This window comes from Bubalus bubalis, chromosome 2 (assembly GCF_019923935.1).
Source record: "Bubalus bubalis isolate 160015118507 breed Murrah chromosome 2, NDDB_SH_1, whole genome shotgun sequence".
Lineage (NCBI taxonomy): Eukaryota > Metazoa > Chordata > Mammalia > Artiodactyla > Bovidae > Bubalus > Bubalus bubalis.
Window position 1 is genome coordinate 20,468,056 of NC_059158.1, and position 20,342 is coordinate 20,488,397.

Consider the following 20,342-nt stretch of genomic DNA (forward strand, 5'->3'; position numbering starts at 1 on the left):
CAAAATTGACAGATGTTGTGTGATATTTTCCTGGAAACTATTCTTATCCTATTAATACATGCAAAATGTAATGATATTTTTTTATGCAACAAATTTTATTTAGCATAGTCAGTCCCAACATTCAGCACAAGAGTTTACAGAGGATAGAAAGTGCATTAATAAAAGCCAGTCTTTACCAAAAGAAAATAGAAAATATATTGATTCAAAATATTTTACACTTGAATGATAAACTGCAATAACTTATTTTGGGCACCTACTGATATAAGAGAAAGGAAGAGAAGCAAAGAATACTTTAGAAGAGTTCAGTCTCCATCTGGTATCAGAGAAGTCAGTAGAAGTCACTGAGACCAGCAGTCTTTCTTGCTTTCTGCATTAGTGCCCTCAGCTGGCGGAGAAGGCAATGGCACCCCACTCCAGTACTCTTGCCTGGAAAATCCATGGACAGAGGAGCCTGGTAGGCTGCAGTCCATGGGGTCGCTAAGAGTCGGGCACGACTGAGCGACTTCCCTTTCCCTTTTCACTTTCATGCATTGGAGAAGGAAATGGCAACCCACTCCAGGGTTCTTGCCTGGAGAATCCCAGGGACGGGAGAGCCTGGTGGGCTGCCGTCTATGGGGTCGCACAGAATCGGACACGACTGAAGTGTCTTAGCAGCAGCAGCAGCAGCAGCAGCCCTCAACTGCAACTGTTTACGGGACAGAAGACGTACATGCTTTAGGAAGACATCTAAGTCTATTACTCCCTGCGTCAAGGCTTCTCCCAGGTAAAAAATAGTGTCTTCAATAGCATTTTCCTCTGCATACAGATTTAGGAGCTGTTTGTATAGTGGGGCTGTGGGAATGATAACTTCATCAATATCATTGTTTTCAGACTGATTTTCCATTTTCTCCAGAGCATAACTGAGTTCTTCAGCCTTCTTTCTCAAAAGTTCTATGTTTTTATCAACCTCAGCTACTTATTGATCTAAACTGTTAACCATCTCTTCGAGTTTCTGGTGACCTTTTTTCAGGTCTTCCTCTGTTCGTTTCAAGGCATTGAGTTCCGCCTGGGCACGACCCATTTCCTCCTTCATCCGCCATCTCAGTTTGTCGCTGACCGCTGAGATGAGATAGGCTTGGATAGTGTCCTCGCTGATTGTGCCATCCCTACTGGGACCAACAGTGGTCACAGGAGGCTGGGAAGGGTACTGGGAACTTGTTGTGGCAGGATACTGACCACCAGGTGGGTAAGGACAGCCTGTGTAACCACTGGGATTGGGAGGGTACCTGGATGGGTATGCAGAAATCCCACTTGGTATGCCTGGCATGTAGGAAGTATTTGGTGGCCCTGTTGCCTGGTATGGTGGATAGGATGCTGAAACAGTAGGACGAGATAAGACCGGAGGTTCATCTCCAAACACCACAATCATAACTTGAATAAGCCCCAACAAGTCTGACTGTGGGTGCTTCCATTCATGTAGATAAGGAAGATATATCTTCCCATTAGCATCCACATGCTTTGCTGTTTTAATAGTCATTGAGCTAGTAGGCTTAACGAAACATATAGGGGGATTATACGGATATGTGTCCAGCAGCCACAGGCAGATTGGAATATTGTATGTATTACCTCTATAAGGCACAGGAATTGTTCCAGTAAGGTTCATTAGTTACCTGGAACTGCCATCATTAAAAACATATGAATCCAATACAGGTTTGAGATCTTTGTGTAAACTAATAACGTTAACAGTTTCACGTACAGTTATGTCTCTGTACTTGTACTTGGACACCATTTTCTTGAGCTGGCTCTCCGACCCCGCCATGGCAGCCGCCTCGCAACTCCGGTCCCTGTAGGCAGAGGGTCAGCCGCTCCGGGGCCGCCCCAGGCCGCCCCACACAACCGCACACGGACGAGCCAGCCCCGCACCCCGCCTCCCCCCATAATGATATTTTTAAATGTAAAAGAAAACAGTAATAACAATAAATATATGAAATGACAAATTATCAAAAGTTTTTTCCACCTCTGTCCTTCCCCCCAGATTAGAAATAAAACTAGGATGCCAACTATTTCAGTTTATATTCACTATTGGGAGGCCCTAGCCAGTATAGTAAGGGAAGAAGAATAAAGGTTAATATTAAATGTTAATTGTTTAAATACTCCAATTAAAAGGCAAAGATTATTAGAATGGATTTAAAAAATGCCAGAACTGAACATATGTTAGCTAGAAGAAAAACACCTGAAACACAAATAAGTCTTAAATAAATGTATAGAAAAATAGGTACTATGCAAGCAGTAAGGGCATCACTGGTGGCTCAGATGGTAAAGAATCTGCCTGCAATGCAGAGCCCAGGGTTCAATCCTTGGGTCGGAAAGATTCCCTGGAGAAGGGAATGGCTGCCCACTCCAGTATTCTTGCCTGGAGAATTCCATGGACAGAGGAGCCTGATGGGCTACAGTCCACAGGTTCTCAAAGAGTAGGACACGACTGATGACTGAATGATTAACACTTCACACTTATGCAAACAGTAAGCATAAAAAGATTGGAGTGTCTATATTAATAAAAAATAGAGTTTAAGACAGAGAGCATTTCCAGAGATAAAGAGTACCATTCTGTATTGATAAAAGGATCCTTTTTTCATCAAGAAAACATAATTATAAATATGTATGAGCTTACTGACAAGCCTTCAAAATACATGATGCAAAAATGGAAAGACATAAAGGAAAAAAATAAGCAATTCTTTAATCCCAGTTGGAGATTTTAATATCTTTCTTTCATTAGTGATATAAAAACTAGATAAAATATCTAAAAAGTCACAGAAGACTGAAAAACCCTATCTATCACCTTGAACAAATTGGTATTTAAAGAACATTATACTGAATATCTGCATTCACATTCTTTTCAAGTACATATGGTTATAGTCATAATGATAGACATATTCTGGGTCACTATACAAGTCAATAAAGTTAGAGGAATTTAAATCAGATAGCATATGTTGTCTTGGAAATTCTCTGGCAGTCCAGCAGTTAGGATTCCAGGGCTTTCACTGCCAGGGCCTGGGTTCCAACCCTGGTCAGGGAACCAAGATCACATAAGCCCCCAATTTATGGAAATTAAGCAACATACTTCTAAATTAATCTACCATGTAAAAATCATAATAAAAATTATAATATATTTGAACTATAGAATAATGAAAATAAGGCATATATAACTTTGTGAGAGGCAACTAAACAGTGCCTAGAGGGAAATTTATAGTTTAAACTGTTTACATTAGAAAATAAAGATAGTCTAAAATCAAAGCCCAGATCCTGCAAAGGTGATATGTCTAAAAGAAGACACCTCCACTACCACCAATAAAATTGAGATCCCAAAGGGTGATAAAGGTGAACTAGACGTAAACCCATCTCACCTCCTGGAAACTGAAAGAGCTCTGAGAACTCTGGTGCTGAGGAGGGCGAAAAGAAAAGGAAAAGAGAGAGAGAAATAGACCCTGGTAAGTTGTCACCAGAAGCCAATTTTAATACATATTTGGGGTGAAATTTCACATCACTTGGGTTATCAAAACAAAATTATTAAGTTGTTCTTTCTTTTTATTGCTGTAAAAGAAAAATATTTTTCCTACCATCTCCCCTCCCGTTCAGTACAAGCTGAGTGCCAAAGATACGGGCCATTTCACCAGTTTCCTCCCTGGATCTTACAGGGCCCCGCCTTCTGAAGTAGTTTCACTTTTGTTTGTAGTTAACTTCCTCACCCAGACCTCGGAACCAGCAGCTACGGAGGGAACTAGCCGCGAATATGTGACTGTCTGCTGTGTGGAGAAGGGACTGGAAAAGGTCAGACCCATGTTTTCTCATGTTTTCTCCACAGAGGGATAGGAGACGTGTGTTGGAGGAGGGGATGGGGGAGACTGGGTGCGTGAGAGGCTGTGCTCGCGCGTGCGTGCGTGTGTGTGTGTGTGTGTGTGTGTGTGTGTGTGTGTGTTGGTTGATGGGCGGCGGTATGGGAGAGTCAGGGGCATGTTGTTTCCTGATAACAGTTGCTGGATCTCTGAAAATAGCCAGGTCTTTGCTTCATGGCTCTCACACCCGGTCTGCTTTCTTTTTCACCAGACTCCATGTTGAATCTCTGAAGATACAGAATGTGAGGTGAGTGAAGGTCCAGGACAGGCACCCTGGGGCCTCAAAGGAGGGGAGGTCCTTCTCCCCTGGGAACACAGCACCAGTGGCAGAGAGAAGCCTAGTGTATCGCTTGGGGGAGATAACCTGCCAAAGAACAGAAATCTCCAGAAGAAATTCTCTTTGGATCCAAGAGACTGGTCCTGGTTATTAGAGGGACATAGCCTATCCAGTAATTTTAGTTGAATCCTTGCTTTTGATTCTGGCTCTGTCAGTTCAAAGGAAAGGCCACTCTCAACTTCTTCATCCTCTGCTGCCCTCCCTGACAAACTCCCAGGAATGGGGAAGCAGGGAACTGGGCCAGGTTCCCAAAGCAGTCTAAGCTGTGCGAGAGCGGGTCGACTCCTTTGTCTATTGGTTGTCAGGTCCCTAGGGGTTAAGCGTTTACGGTTGTGAGGCCCTGCCTTCCTATCTGCTTCTCACCTTCCCCTATCCTGGATTCTGCAAACTCCCTGTGTTCCAGTCACTCTGAACTTCTCCTGAGAGACAAGTCCTGCCTGGAGAAGAGACAGTCACCTCCCTAGCTGTCAAGGAGTTCTACTCCCCTTCTTTTCCCAGCTCTCTTTCCAATTCTCTTTTACTCAGGTCTGGGAGGGGGAAAAAGAACTTGATTTCTTTACTTGTTCTTCTGGTTGTCTTTTACTTTCATTATCATCCAGTTAGGTTTCCACTAGGGACTTTATTATGGTGTCTTTTGTTCTTTGTGGGGTAGGAGTGAGGGTTTAATTAGAGTCAAATTTGATTGTCTCAATCAAATCCTTAATAGACCACCCCTTTACCTAAGTGTTACTACCAGTTACAAAGAAACAATTCTGGTACTAATTATTCTTGATGTTCATTAGAGGGGGAAAGACTTTAACAGTCCCTCACTGAGTTCTCTCTCTTGCTACAGCTTTGGTTGAGGAAGTCAGCCTGGTTTCTCTCCCTCTCTCAGTGAAAACTTTTCACAATGATGGAATGTTCTCTATCTGGGCTTTCATATGGGCTTTCATATAGCTACCAATCACCTGCAGCTATTAAGCAATTTAAATATGGCTAAGAGGTGTGAGAAACAATTTTAAATTCTATTTAATTGTAATTAAAGTGGCCACATGTAATAGTCACGATCATATTCCACAACACAGCTACATTCAATGCGTCTAAATTCCAACCTATTTCTTCTCTCTCTAGAGAAGACTCCATGACCTGTTGAAACCAGTGGCAACCAGTGTATTGCACAGAGACTCAGGAGACGTAAAGTTCCATCACTGTGGGAAAATTCTGATTACTTCATCTCTGGGTCTAGATTCAGTATTGGAGCTTTACAGGAAAAGCCATGGCCTCAAAGAAGATGAGGGAGGAAGCCACCTGCTCCATCTGCCTGCACCTGATGACTAACGCAGTGAGCATCAGCTGTGGACACAGCTACTGCCACGTGTGCATAGTGAGCTTCCTTGAGAACCTCAACCAGATGAAACCAGGGCTGAAGACATTCTCCTGTCCCCAGTGTCGAGCACCATTTACCATGGCGAGCCTCCGACCCAACAAGCAGCTGGGAAATCTCATCGAAGTCATCAAGGAGATGGACCAGGAAATGTCATGTAAGGAACATGGAGAGAAGCTCCACCTGTTCTGTGAAGACGAGGGCCAGCTCATCTGCTGGCTTTGTGATCGTGGAGCACAGCACAAAGGGCATGCCACAGCTCTGGTGGAAGAAGCATGCCAAGGCTACAAGGTGAGCGGTGGCCCACAGGGCTTCGGCGAGTACTTGGCCTCATATTGCCCCCTGAGACCTGAGATTATTTGGCCTGAAACCCAAGATTAGGATCTTGAAATCCTATATCCTGTCATTCATCTGAAAAGTAGAATGATGGGTCCTCACTAAATCAAGTCCCAAAGGTCACTTTTGTCCCTATCCTTTCTGGCTCTGATGAACTCCTCCCTGCTTTAGAATGCCATGTGCTTCAGTGCACACCTGCATATTTTATTGCTTCATACCGTGTGTGTAATTTGAAAAACAACAATGTGCAAGACCATGGGAAAGAGTCTGAAAACACAGGGGTCAAAGACACACCACCTTTTAGATGTCTTACAGTCTAATAGGAAAGACAAATCAGCAAAAAGGCTGCCTGGAGTCCCCTGATTTGGATGGTGGAGCAGAGCACTAAGGGGTGCGGAGTAGTAACTAAGCAGTCTTCCCAAGAATCACTCTTGAAGAATACATAAAAATTAACCAAATATATTAATAGAAATATGGAGAAGGGAGAGGACATTCCAGACAGAGGGGACCACATGTGCGGACCACATGTGCAAAGGCACAGCCATGGGAGCATACCTGACTTGCTGTGACTAGGCCGGGGGGTATGCAGGCGAGGCAAGTGATGATTTCATTATGGGAATGAAAATCAGGTTTGCATCCTAGCCCAGAGTAGTCCTGGCCATGGGGGGATTTTCATCTACAGAGTGAAGGATCAGGCTAACAATGAAAAGAACATTCTGGTACTGATACAATGAAAGGAATACTAAGTAGTAAAATTCAGATTATTCCTGTGAGAAGTGGGAAGAGATCAGTTCTAAGTCAGATTCAGGAAAGAGTGTGAGTGGAAGAATTTGGAAGTGACTGGTCATCAAGGATAAAGCAGAGAGTGAGGTTTCGAGCAACTCCTGAGTTTCTCACTCAAAGCATATACTCACTCAAAATACAGTACTAATGTGTAAAACAGAAAGCTAGCAAGAAGGTGCTGTATAGCACAGGAAGCTCAGCTCTGTGCTCTATGATGACGACCTAGACAGGTGGAATGGGGGGTGGGGGGGGGGGGAGGTGGCGGTGGGAGGGATGCTCAAGAAGGAGGGGATATATATGTACACAAATCGCTGATTCATGATTTTGTACAGCAGAAACTGACAACATTGTAAAGCAATTATATTCCAATAAAAAGACAAAACCATTTTTTTTTTAAATCATGTAAAGGAAGACTGACCTTTGCAATCATGGAACCTAGTGGGCATAGCCTTGCTGCCTATTCCTTCTCTGTCCTGCCTAGATTTGAGAAAATTGTTGTCCCCATTGTGAGCTCCTTGTGCCCCCCTTCCATGAATTGGAGGTGATCTTCTATTAAGGTTCTGAGCCCTCCATCAGTGTATGCCAATACTGACCACCACTTAGCACATGGCTGCTGCTGCTGCTAAGTCACTTCAGTTGTGACCGACTATGTGCGACCCCATGGACTGCAGCCCACCAGGCTCTGCCGTCCCTGGGATTCTCCAGGCAAGAACACTGGAGTGGGTTGCCATTTCCTTCTCCAATGCATGAAAGAGAAGAGTGAAATTGAAGTCGCTCAGTCGTGTCCGACTCTTAGCGACCCCATGGACTGCAGCCTACCAGGCTCCTCCGTCCATAGGATTTGCCAGGCAAGAGTACTGGAGTGGGGTGCCATTGCCTTCTCCACAGCACATGGCAGCTCTTCCTTAAACTCCATGGAGCAGTTAATTGCTGTAATGGGGATATTCCCATTGGAATTATTTTCCCACCAAGTAGTAAAAGAAGCACCATGGGGTGATGATTCTAAGCCTAGAGAGTTAGACTGCTTAGTTTGAAATCTTAGTTCAGCTACTTATTAGATGGGTGGCTTTGAGCAAGTTATTTAATGTCTTCATGCCCTGGTTTCCCTAACTGTGAATGGGGATAAGAGTAGTTCCCTTCCTCCCCAATATACATGCTCAGGAGTTTGTTATAAGGCTTAAGGACATAATACATGTAAAGCTTAGAATAGCATTTGGCACATAGCAACTGCAATACTGACTTGCTAACAAGTTTTGCAGAGCCCTTTCTTGACAGCATGTAAGAATTAATGAGTATACTTACTGGGTTTAGGACAGGAGCCGATTCTTTTAGTATTGATCACAGCTAGCAATTTGATTTAGCTTAAACTTTCTTTCCATGAAAATGTGAGACACTGTTTTGAAAAATAACCTAAAAGCTTGATATGGATACTAAGTCACTTGAAAATGGTTTCATGATACCATTTTTCAAAAGGCCTCAGAGCCACCCTCCTCCATTAACTGTTTCTAATAACTTTGGCTGGCAGCCTAATCTTTCCTTCTTGACTCACCATAATACATACAAAGTTCCCTGTATGCCAAACACTTTGGCATTGGTTCTGTTTGGGTCAGTACATTATTAAATAAAATATTTTTAGGTGATTTTTATCTTGTTTTATGTGCAGCATTTCCCTGGCAAGACTGTTAGTGGTGGTGGATATAACTCAGACTCTGGGTCAGCAGATGAACTGGAATCACAGTCCAACCACCCACCAGTTACAGCACTTTGGGCAAGTTATTTATCCCCACTCTAAGCCTGTTTCTGCAGCACAGAAATGATGTTAAAAATCCTACTAACTGCTCAGGGTTGCCAAGGGAATCAAATATGTTACTGTATATACAACCCTTGGGCTTCCCTGATGGCTCAGTGGTAAAGAATCCGCCTGCTAATGCAGGAGATGCAGTTCGATCTTTGGGAAATGGTAACCAACTCCAGTAATATCGCCTGGGAAATCCCTTGGATTTCCAGAGGAGCCTGGCAGCCTACAGTCCACGGGGTCGCAAAGAGTGGGACACGACTTAGTGACTGAACAACAACAGCAAAACACAGTCCTTAGCATGCTTCCTGGCAAAGTGTGAGGACTCAATGCATATTCAGTTTTATTCTAATAGTCTTGGAGGGCTGGGCTGCCCCTTAGGTGGCTAATGAATTGTTGAATAGACTTTATTCATTCAATTTTTCCTTCAGGAAAAGCTCCAGCAAGCTGTGACAAAACTGAGGCAACTGGAAGAGGAATGTATGAACCTGAAGGTGTTCACGGCAGAGCAAATAACCAAATGGAATGTAAGAGTTTGGGCTTATTCATCTCAGGCTATTTTCCATCCTAGAGCTTAGATATAGGGGGTGAATGGGCAAAGCATAGTGAAAGCTTATTGTCACTAAACCAGACCAAACAGACAAAATCCAAAGAAGAAACTGCTGTTTTTATGCCCCTTGTTGTCTAAAATCTATGAGAATTTATCTCCAACCCCTTCAACCTTTAAGTAGTAGTTGGCTAGGATTCTGAAACCTCAGTCAGGAGAAGCAGAACTGGTATGCCCATTTACCTAGAGTCATTCATCACTGAATTTCGGTTCTTAATATCTCCAAGTACCTTCCTGATTTGAAGGCCTTATTAACCTTATTGCTGTGGCATACGTACTGCAGTACAGGGCACATGTACCGCAGTACAGGTTGTGGCTCTCAGCCTTACAAGTTCAGAAATCAACCTTTGTGACTGCTAAGAAAACACAATCACTCCAGGTTGAGATTCATATTACTGAAGCTCATGAAGCTGATGAAGGAAATCTACTTGGATTATAAGATCCAAGTGCTCCAAGAACCTATACACTTATTACTACAGACTCTCAGGTCTATAAGACTATTTTCATGGCTGACCAGCCTCCCCCAATCAGAGATGCATTTCTTTACAGAATATTTATGTTATTCATCAACTTGCAGACAAATCCCACAGGCCAGTGAGACATTTTGCCTCTTTCAGAGGTCTCTTCCAACCTTCCAACCTCTCTGCTCCAATCTTTTAGGTATGGTTGTTAAACTTAAGCTCTCAGAGGACACTCTTACCTCTCTCATTTCTGGGATCTTAGACAGTGGGGAGGATCTTGATTACAACTAATATATACACAGAAACCCCATCAATGACCCTTCAACCACAACATCACAGCCATCGAAACACTGTATGAATTGAGAAATCATCCATGGAGATTGCAATTCTTCTCTCACCAAATGAAAGCTGAGTCTGACAAGCTGTATCATGTGGTTTCTGTCGCTCTTACATATAAGGTTGAGTACATGGACCAGGGTTGCTGGATGACTATTTCATAGTTAACTATGACAAAAGTCTGCTACCCAGACCTCCCGCTGCTGAGAATAATGGACTCTCCTGTTAGCTTGGGTGCCTTAAAGTCCGGCCTTGGTGATGTTCACTATAAGCTTTTGTTTCAAGAAATCCTTTCAGACTCAGAGCTACCGTCTTACATCTCAAATAAAAACTCATTTTTATCCTTTTAACTGATAAAATTTTTGACCTTGGTTCTAGTCCCTTGATTAAATTAGTTATCACTCCTGCCCATCTCTTTTGCATGTTGGTTGAATAAGGAAATAGGGTGACTCTAGAGAATTGTGATAACCTCTCCCGCATCTGAATATCTGCCTTCCAGGCATGACTTTACAATGGGACAATTTTCCAGCTTGAATGAGTCATGGGAAAATAATCTTATGGTAGCTGAGCAAGCTTACTTTTGTGTGTATATGTGTTAAAATATACATAACAAAGTGTACTGTTTAACTATTTGTATGTGTACAGTTCCATTCCTTCTTCCTCCCAACTCCTGGTAACCACTACTCTACTTTCTGTCTCTATGAACTTGACAATTTTAGGTACCTCATATAACTGGAATAATAAAATATTTGCTCTTTTTTTCTGGTTTACTTCACTTAGTATAATGTCTTTAAGATTCATCCATATTGTAGCATGTATCAGAATGCCATTCCTTTTTAAGACTGAATAGTATTCCACTGTATCTATATATTGCATATCAGTTCATCCATCAATGGGCATTTGGTTTGTTTCCACTTTTCCTGACTCAAGGAGAAGATAGAGGTTCAGAAACAAAAAATCCAGTCGGACTTTAAGACTCTCCAGAGGTTCCTTCACGAGGAAGAGAAGTCTTATCTATGGAAACTGGAGAAAGAAAAAGAGCAAACTCTGAGGAGACTGAGGGACAATGAGGCCAATCTTGAACAGAAGAACCATGAACTCCAGAGCCACATCCTGGAACTAGAGAATAAATGTCAGGGCTCAGCCCAGAAATTGCTTCAGGTAAGACCATGCACTTGGAGAAAGGAGGGAAGGTATTTGTTCTTGACCTTTCAGCAGGAGAATGGTGAGGAACCATGGGAAGCTTGGTGAGGCTTGCCTGTTTCACTCAAAAATGGCACATTAGTGTAGGGAATTTAAATTTAATGTTCCTTTTAGATACACATCAATGTTTGCAAGGTGGCCCCCACCAGTCTATAGAGTGGCTTTAGGTGAATTAGAAATAATATGGCTATGGTGGGTTCCTTGGCTAAATGGAAGCATGGGACAACTTTGGCTACCATTTGTTTCTGTACCATGTTTACAAAACTCTGACTGTGAAAGTGTGTTCTGGAATACCCTTTCAGATGACTGATGGGTGACAAAGTGGGGCAGTCAAAATGAGTGATAACTTTTTCCTTGATTTGCTTGTAGAGCCCTCCAGAGCTCTTTTGGATCCAGCCCATTACAATAAACTAAACTATGACTGTAGCTGTTTTTTCCTGTTCTTACTAACACAACTAGGGGTCACACTGTAAGGATGAGAATATAGTTCGATGCCCCACCACCCTATGATACCTGCTGCTACCACCATAGTAGCCCAGTCTCAGGGCTTAAGCCTGGGTTCACCACTTTGGACCTTTGCAATAAGTGTCTCTAATATGGGCTCACTCTGAAGGAAATGAGGTCACTGAAAGCAAGTCTTTCCAGAGGGAGCATGGGACAAAGGTCCTGGCCTTCTTCCACATCACAGGGAGACGTGATTGCAGACACTGCCACTCCCCACAGAGCTCAGCAAGGAAGGTAACAGATAAACACCCTGATATGCTGACTATCCCATGGGTCCAGGATGGAAATCATTGTCTCTAGGTATTCATCAATATCTAAGGCCAGGATTAGTCTTTTTACTTCTTTGGAAGGAGTATTTAGAGAGAACAGTCTCACATGCCAAGTCCCATGAAATATTGATGTTCCCACACTTATCTTTTGTCTTTGTTTCTTCATAGGATGTGCAAGATACTTTGAGCAGGTGAGTCCTATATGACTTCAGGAGGGAAAGAGGTATGGGTATACAGAGCTAAATGGAATTTACACTGAAGAAGTCTTGGTTTCTGCTTATTCTAGGAGTTGGGCTGTGAAGCTAGAACAACCAGAGGCCGTCTCTTTGGACCTTCATACTGTGTGCAATGTTTCTGAGCTTTACTTTGATGTAAAGAAAATGTTAAGGAGACATCAAGGTATGTGAGGAAGCCCTAAATGCTACAGATAGACGGGACCTTAAGTGGTAACAAAGTTCATCACCTGTCCCCAGGCAGGCTCACAGCCAGAGAGGTTATTCAGGTATCTTAAGTGTAGCTGTCACTCTCCCTTGTTAGTTTTCTCCAGTGCTTAGACAGGGACATGGGATACTGATTATCTGTCCAGACCCAGTTGGGTCCTTTGCTTAGGGTCTCACAAGGCTGCAGCTAAGGTATTGGCCTGGCTGTGTTCTTATCTAGAAGCTAGACTGGGAAAGAATCCTCTTATAGGCTCACTCAGGTTGTTGGCAGAATTTATTTCTTTTGGGTTTGGCACTTAGGGCCCTGGCTTGTTGCTGACTGCTGGCTGGAGGCTGCCTTGGATTCTAGAAGCCACCCTTCAGCTGCTTGCACTTGGGCCTCCCACCTTGGCCAATTATTTCTTCAAAGTGAGCTAGAGAGAGACAGAGAGCAAGTCTGCCAGAAAGAGAGAGGCTTATAGAGTGAAATATAGTCACATCTCATCATTATTGCCATAGTCTACTGGTTGGAAGCAATTCACAGGTCCTGCCCACAATCAAAGGGAAGGAATTCCATAAGAGTATGAACACTAATGAGGGTAATGAAACTATGAGCCATGTCATATAGGGCCACCCAAGATGGACGGGTCATGGTGGAGAGTTCTGACAAAACGTGGTCCACTGGAGAAGAGAATGGCAAACCACTTCAGTATTCTTGCCTTGAGAACCTCATGGACACTATGAAAAGGCAAAAAGGTAGGACACTGAAAGATGAACTCCCCAGGTCAGTAGGTGCCCAATATGCTACTGACATCAGTGGAGAAAAAACTCCAGAAAGAATGAAGAGATGGAGTCAAAGCAAAAACAATACCCAGCTGTGGATGTGACTGGTGATGGAAGTAAAGTCTGATGCTGTAAAAAGCAATATGGCATAGGAACCTGGAATGTTAGGTCCATGAATCAAGGCAAATTGGAAGTGGTCAAATAGGAGATGGCAAGAGTGAATATTGACATTTTAGGAATCAGCAAACTAAAATGGACTGGAATGGGTGAATTTAACTCAGATGACCCTTATATCTACTACTGTGGGCAAGAATCCCTTAGAAGAAATAGAGTAACCATCATAATTAACAAAAGAGTCTGAAATGCAGTACTTGGATGCAATCTCAAAAACAACAGAATGATCTCTGTTCGTTTCCAAGGCAAACCATTCCATATCACAGTAATACAAATCTATGCCCCTACCAGTAATGCTGAAGAAACTGAAGTTGAATGGTTTTATGAAGACCTACAAGACCTTCTAGAACTAAAACCCAAAAAAGATGTCCTTTTCATTATGGGGGATTGGAATGCAGGAGTAGGACGTCAAGAAATACCTGGAGTAACAGGCAAATTTGGCCTTGGAGTACAGAATGAAGCAGGGCAAAGGCTAATAGAGTTCTGCCAAGAGAATGCACTGGTCATAGCAAATACCCTCTTCCAACAACACAAGAGAAGACTCTACACATGGATGAATATAGAAATCAGATTGATTATATTCTTTGCAGCCAAAGATGGAGAAGCTCTATACAGTCAGCAAAAATAAGACCGGGAGCTGGCTGTGGCTCAGATCATGAATTCCTTATTGCCAAATTCAGACTTAAATTGAAGAAAGTAGGGAAAACCACTAGACAATTCAGCTATGACCTAAATCAAATCCCTAATGATTATACAGTGGAAGTAACAAATAGAGTCAAGGGACTAGATCTGATAGACAGAGTGCCTGAAGAACTATGGATGGAATTTCATGACATGGTACAGGAGGCAGTAATCAAGACCATCCCCAAGAAAAAAGAAAGGCAAAAAGGCAAAATGGTTGTCTCAGGAGGCCTTACAAATAGCTGCGAAAAGAAGAGAAGCGAAAGGCAAAGGAGAATAGGAAAAATATACCCATCTGAATGCAGAGTTCCAAAGAATAGCAAGGAGAGATAAGAAAGCCTTCCTCGGTGATCAGTGCAAGCAAATAGAGGAAAACAACAGACTAGAGACTCTTCAAGAAAACTAGAAATACCAAGGGAACATTTCATGCAAAGATGGGCACAATAAAGGACAGACATGGTATGGACCTAACAGAAGCAGAAGATATTAAGAGGAGGTGGCAAGAATACAGAGAAGAACTATATAAAAAAAGATCTTCATGACCCATATAATCAAGATGGTGTGATCACTGACCTAGAGCCAGACATCCTAGAATGTGAAGTCAAGTGGGCCTTAGGAAGCATCACTATGAACAAAGCTAGTGGAGGTGATGCAATTCCAGTTGAGCTATTTCAAATCCTAAAAGATGATACTGTGAAAGTGCTGCACTCAATATGCCAGCAAATTTGGAAAACTCAGCAGTGGCCACAGGACCAGAAAAGGTCAGTTTTCATTCTAAGTCCAAAGAAAGGCAATGCCAAAGAATGTTCAAACTATTGCACAACTGCACTCATCTCACACGCTAGCAAAATAATGCTCAAAATTCTCCAAGCCAGGCTTCAACAATACATGAACTGTGAACTTCCATATATTCAAGCTGGATTTAGCAAAGGCAGAGGAACAAGAGATCAAATTGCCAACATCCACTGGATCATCAAAAAAGCAAGAGAGTTCCAGAAAAACTACTTCTACTTCTATCTACTTCTGCTTTATTGACTATGCCAAAGACTTTGTGTGGGTCACAACAAACTGTGGGAAATTAGAGATGGGAATACTAGACCATGTTACCTGCCTCCTGAGAAATCTGTATGCATGTCAAGAAGAACAGTTAGAACTGGACATGGAACAACAGACTGGTTCCAAATCGGGAAAGGGGTACTTCAAGGCTCTATATTGTCACCCTGTTTATTTAACTTATATGCAGAGTACATCATGAGAAATGCTGGACTGGATGAAGCACAAGCTGGAATCAAGATTGCTGGGAGAAATATCAATAACCTCAGATATGCAGATAACACAACCCTTATGGCAGAAAGCGAAGAACTAAGGAGCCTCTTGATGAAAGTGAAAGATGAGAGTGAAAAAGTTGGCTTAAAACTCAACATTCAGAAAACTAAGATCATGGCATCTGGTCCCATCACTTCATGGGAAATAGATGGGGAAACAGTGGAAACAGTGTTGGACTTTATTTTTTTGGGCTCCAAAATCACCGCAGATGGTGACTGCAGCCATGAAATTGAAAGACACTTGCTCCTTGGAAGAAAAGTTATGACCAACCTAGACAGCATATTAAAAAGCAGAGACATTACTTTGCCAACAAAGGTCCATCTAGTCAAAGCTATGGTTTTTCCAGTAGTCATTTATGGATGTGAGAGTTCGACAATAAAGAAAGCTGAGCACTGAAGAATTGATGTTTTTAAACTGTGGTGTTGGAGAATATTCTCGAGAGTCCCTTGGACTGCAAGGAGATCCAACCAGTCTATCCTAAAGGAAATTAGTCCTAAATATTCATTGGAAGGACAGATGCTGAAGCTGAAACTCCAATACTTTGGCCACCTGATGCAAAGAACTGACTCCTTGGAAAAGATCCTGATGCTGGGAAAAATTGAAGGCAGGAGGAGAAGGAGATGACAGAGGATGAGATAGTTGGATAGCATCACCGACTCAATGGACATGAGTTTGAGTAAACTCCAGGAGTTGGCAATGGACAAGGAAGCCTGGCATGCTGCAGTCCATGGGGTTGAAAAGAGTTGGACACGACTGAGCAACTGAACTGAACTGAAAAGATGAACACTAAGAGGCAGAATCATGGAAGGCTACCTTTGTGTCTGAGTGACATCATGACGAAACCTGAACTGAACTGAAATGGGACAATTTAAACTTATTTATCCTGCTTAGTTTGAATTTCTATTTTACTGCAGATATATTAATGCATTAGATTACAAGACACTGCCTTAGACTCTGAAAAGTGAAAGTGAAGGTGACTCAGTCGTGTTTGACTCTGGAGACCCTGTAGACTATACAGTCCATGGAATTCTTCAAGCCAGAATACTGGAGTGGGTAGCCTTTCCCTTCTCCAGAGGATCTTCCCAACCTGGGGATCAAACCAAGGTCTCCTGCATTGCAGAAGGATTCTTTACCAGCTGAGCCACAGGAAAGCCCAAGAATACTGGAGTGGGTAGCCTATCCCTTCTCCAGGGGATCTTTCCAACCCAGGAACCGAACCTGAGTCTCCTGCAGTGCAGGCGGATTCTTTACCAACTGAGCTATGAGGGAAGCCCACCTTAGACCCTTCCAGGGGTCTAATTAGAGCATTTGTATTTCTTGCCTTTATAACATCAAAAATATTCTGAACTTCAAAACCCATTTGGTCCCAGGGGTTTCCGATAAGGATAATGAACCCGTATTCAGTTCCCCCTCAATTATCAATGACAAATAACAGTAACAACCACTACCAAGGTCTGTGACTGATTTCCAAAGAGCTCAGTCGTCAACCATCTTTCAGGTGATATTACTAACCTGTAAAAATTTGATTTTCTCAGCTTGGTTTTTCCTGGATCATCCCAGGAATATTAATTGAAGCCCCAAACTTTGTGAGTCTGGCTCATAATAAAGACTCACTGAACAGAGTTAATAAAGGGATATTTACAAAGATGAGGATTTTAGTGCTAACAAGAAACAGTGAAGCAACCCAAAGCTAGGAATAGGTTGGAAGTCATCACCTTCCCAGGGTTTCAGTAGCAGATGGAGGGAGCTGTAGCTAAAGGAGAGTGTGACCAAACACAGACCCTCCAAATCACAGCCAGTGGGGAGGGACTTGGGGTACTAAATACTTCTAATTCAGCTTCTTTTGCCCTACAGTCTCCTCTAGTCCTTCCCATTGGCTTAACCAAACAGTAGTCAGAGGGAAGGGAGCCTCATTGAGGTGTCCAGAGGGGTTACCCTTCCTGGACATGGAGCAGGCTGGAGAAAGGTAGAGAGTGAGCTGGGGGAGCAAAGGGAGGACATCCAGCACAGGGTGTATTTCCTAATACTCGATTTCCCTTATTACCACAATCCAACTGATCAGTGTTTAACCCAGTAACACAGTAGTTTCTTAACTCTCTTGCTGCAACACCCCACTACCACTTTTCATTTTTAAAATTACACTGCTGGTCAGTATCACAATTTAGTTTATCGCACCTTTTTCTGTCCTACTTGACTCTAGTCAGGTATATTACTCTGTATAATCCCTATAGGATATTACCTGAAACAAGAAAGAAGAGCTGAGGTGTATGTCCTGAAGCCTGGGTAAAATTCTGGGATTTCCAATAACAAGCTATGACATCAGTTGTATCATTTTCCTTCTCTGATCCTCAGTATAAATGGTAATTAAGTAGAGATGAGGAAGGGCTCATTTATGCTTCAATATTCCATGATTCCTAGAAGTCCTCCAAGAGAGAGGAAGGACTTTGGAGAGGACAGTTAATCATGTTAACTATGGTTAGTCCTGCCCCTTGGCTTCTCTGAGTGACTAAGATGGTGATGATGTTGAAGAAGATGATGATGTTATCATTATTATTACTACCACTTATTGGGCACTTATCTTGGTGACAGATATGATGATTTCTGCTTTATATTTAACAAAACTGAGGCTTAGAGAATGAACTGCCTAAGCTCATGACAGCTAGTAAGAAACAATGCTTGGATCTGAACATAGACTGATATTATTTAAAATAAACTGTGCTCTCAGCTACAAAAATCATGTCCTTATCCTTATTTTTGTTTGCAGTCAGTGTGACTCTGGATCCAGAAACAGCTCATTATGAACTAATTCTGTCTGAGGATCGGAGACAAGTGATTCGTGGATGCCTTCAGGAAAACCTTGATAATTCTTCTAGGAGATTTAGTGCCTTGCCCTGTATCCTGGGCTGTGAAGGCTTCACTTCAGGGAAACATTACTTTGAAGTAGATGTGGGAGAAGGAACTGGGTGGGATTTAGGAGTCTGTATGGAAAATGTTCAGAGGGACACTGTCATGCCGCAGACACCTCAGTCTGGATTCTGGGCCATCAGACGGTGCAAAGAAGGCTATGTAGCACTTACCTCTCCCCTAACTTCCATTCATCTGACAGAGAAGCCCCTGGTTGTGGGGATTTTTCTGGACTTTGAGGCTGGAGTTGTGTCCTTTTACAATATGACCACTGGCTCTCACATCTTCACCTTCCCAAAGGCCTCCTTCTCTGACACTCTCCGGCCCTATTTCCAGGTCTATCTGTATTCTCCTTTGTTCCTGCCTCCCCCAGATGAATAAGGGACAGACCAAAGTCTCCTCCTTGGTTTAACTAGTATACAGAGTATAATCTAAATCTCATGAGGACAGAAATGTGGTCTGCTGTTTCCTTGTACCTAGAACAGTGCTGGGCTTTTAATGCATAGTTAATAAATTTGCATTGAATAAATGGCTATAATGACTGTAAAAATACCCCAAAGGGTCACACTGAACTGGGGGAAAGCAAGATAACAGCAATGATTCTGCTTTGTCCTCTCCATCCCTCTTCAATGGGTTCAGAGCTTTGATTTCTAAAGTGCTTTTTTTCAGAGAAAATTCTATATCCTTAAACACTTACATTGCTAAACAAGAAAAAATGATGATAAAATAAACATTCAAGTAAATAAATTTAATTAACAAAATAAGTATTTGGAAACTAAGGATAATAAAGATAAAATTAGAAGTTGATTTTGATGTTGGCAAGTTATAGAAAGAAAAATAAGTCCTACTAGTCCTTTCAGGTTAAGAATGATATATATTAGATAAACCATTGGCTGCTCTAATAAAAAGGAGAATACATAAAAAAATAGAAACATGAAAAAGCACATACTAGAGTAATAATTTTGAGAGCAATTTGAAGAATTATGTGCAAATAAAATTGAAAATCTTAATTAAATGCCTTTTTCAAAAGAAACTAAATGACCTAACTGACTCAAGAAGGGGAAAGAAAAGCTAAACAGACTAATACATAAAAATGTAATTCAGAAAGTTACAGAATTCCGATTAATATTTAGGGAAAAAAGCAAAACAAAGAGCAGATGGTTTTATGGTTGCATTTTTTCTAAAGACAGCAACTCACTGTGTCCCCGAAGTTTCAGTTAAGTTCTAGAGAATAGAAAACCCACATGGACAGTGACTGAAACAAGTTCTCTCTCTCATGAAGAAGCAGTCCAGATGTGGAAGTACAGGAAATCTAGTCTAGGGCTGGTATGGCAACTCCATGAAATTGCCAAGCCTTCCAGCAACCCTCGCACTATCCCTAGGATCCAAGGCAGTTTCTAAAGCTCCAGCCATCACACCTGCATTCCAAGTTTTAAGATGGAAAGAGAGACACAGAACTAGAGCAAAGGGCATGCATTCAAGAGCTATCTTTTACTACCTACCTTACAACCTTCTGCTTTAATGTGATTAGCCAGAACTTGTCCAAAGCCACCTTCCTCCTTGTCCACCTTGATAAGGCAGTAATGAACTTGGGCAGCTTAGCTCCACCGTGTTAGAATTCTGAGCAAGATTCATCAGAGAGTTATAGGGAATGTGACTCCCACACCCACCCAACCCAATGTCTCACGTCAGTCTGGAAAACCCTCTCATAGCAGGCAGAATCTGTGGGCAGCATCTGGTACATATTTAGCCAAGAAACAAAAGAAGAGATGTCCTCTGGTACCCCTTCCTCATACCTTTTTGATACCCCATGCCCTGTGATTGCATGAGGTGTTAGGTACATGAAGTGTATGTGGTGCTGCAGCAGAAGACCAGAGCCACAGGAAAGAGCAGGAGTTACAGGATAGCAACTGAGAGAAGCAGAGAAACATAAATAGTCCAGATGATGCAGTGTCTGTTCTCAGGTAAAGTTCAAATTCCTCACAGTGGCCAAGAGGGCATATTCTGGCCCACAGACCTCGCCTTCCTGGATCAATAGTCTGCTCCTCCACTTCTCACCTTTCATTTACAGTAGCCTTATCTTTGGTCCTAGATAATGCCAAGGTCATTCTGGCCCAAGAGCCTTTGAGCATACGTTCTAGGATCAGAGTAGTCTTTTCCATATCTGCCTTTTCTGAAGCTGGGTGAGC

The 20,342-nt window shown here is 42.4% G+C and overlaps 2 protein-coding genes across 3 annotated transcripts; one reads left to right on the forward strand and one right to left on the reverse strand.

The window, feature by feature from the left end:
- Window positions 1-221: 221 nt before the first annotated feature.
- LOC102396118 (tumor susceptibility gene 101 protein-like) lies at window positions 222-1,925 on the reverse strand. Its single transcript, XM_044938264.2, is given in 2 exon segments — window positions 222-389; window positions 684-1,925. Coding segments are annotated over 2 exon segments (1,176 nt in total). The 5' UTR covers window positions 1,799-1,925; the 3' UTR covers window positions 222-328.
- A 1,768-nt stretch (window positions 1,926-3,693) lies between these two features.
- On the forward strand, window positions 3,694-18,686 carry TRIM38 (tripartite motif containing 38). Of its 2 annotated transcripts, XM_045164671.1 has the most exons (8): window positions 3,694-3,807; window positions 4,084-4,119; window positions 5,320-5,863; window positions 8,918-9,013; window positions 10,821-11,051; window positions 12,035-12,057; window positions 12,153-12,265; window positions 18,014-18,686. In XM_045164671.1, the coding sequence occupies exons 3-8, from the start codon at window positions 5,465-5,467 to the stop codon at window positions 18,532-18,534; spliced, it is 1,383 nt and encodes a 460-aa protein (XP_045020606.1). In that variant the 5' UTR covers window positions 3,694-3,807; window positions 4,084-4,119; window positions 5,320-5,464; the 3' UTR covers window positions 18,535-18,686. The 2 variants fall into 2 exon arrangements, with proteins under 2 accessions (XP_045020606.1, XP_044794198.1); XM_044938263.2 differs by lacking the exon at window positions 4,084-4,119 and having other exon boundaries at window positions 3,717-3,807.
- The last annotated feature ends 1,656 nt before the right edge of the window (window positions 18,687-20,342 follow it).

What these genes read in the sequence shown, in the direction of transcription:
- TRIM38 (XM_045164671.1), top strand. Translation starts at nt 5,465, where the DNA reads ATGGCCTCAAAGAAGATGAGGGAGGAAGCCACCTGCTCCATCTGCCTG. An exon ending in AGCAAATAACCAAATGGAAT is followed by an intron (nt 9,014 to 10,820) that starts GTAAGAGTTTGG and finishes TCCTGACTCAAG; the next exon opens with GAGAAGATAGAGGTTCAGAA. An exon ending in GTGCAAGATACTTTGAGCAG is followed by an intron (nt 12,058 to 12,152) that starts GTGAGTCCTATA and finishes TGCTTATTCTAG; the next exon opens with GAGTTGGGCTGTGAAGCTAG.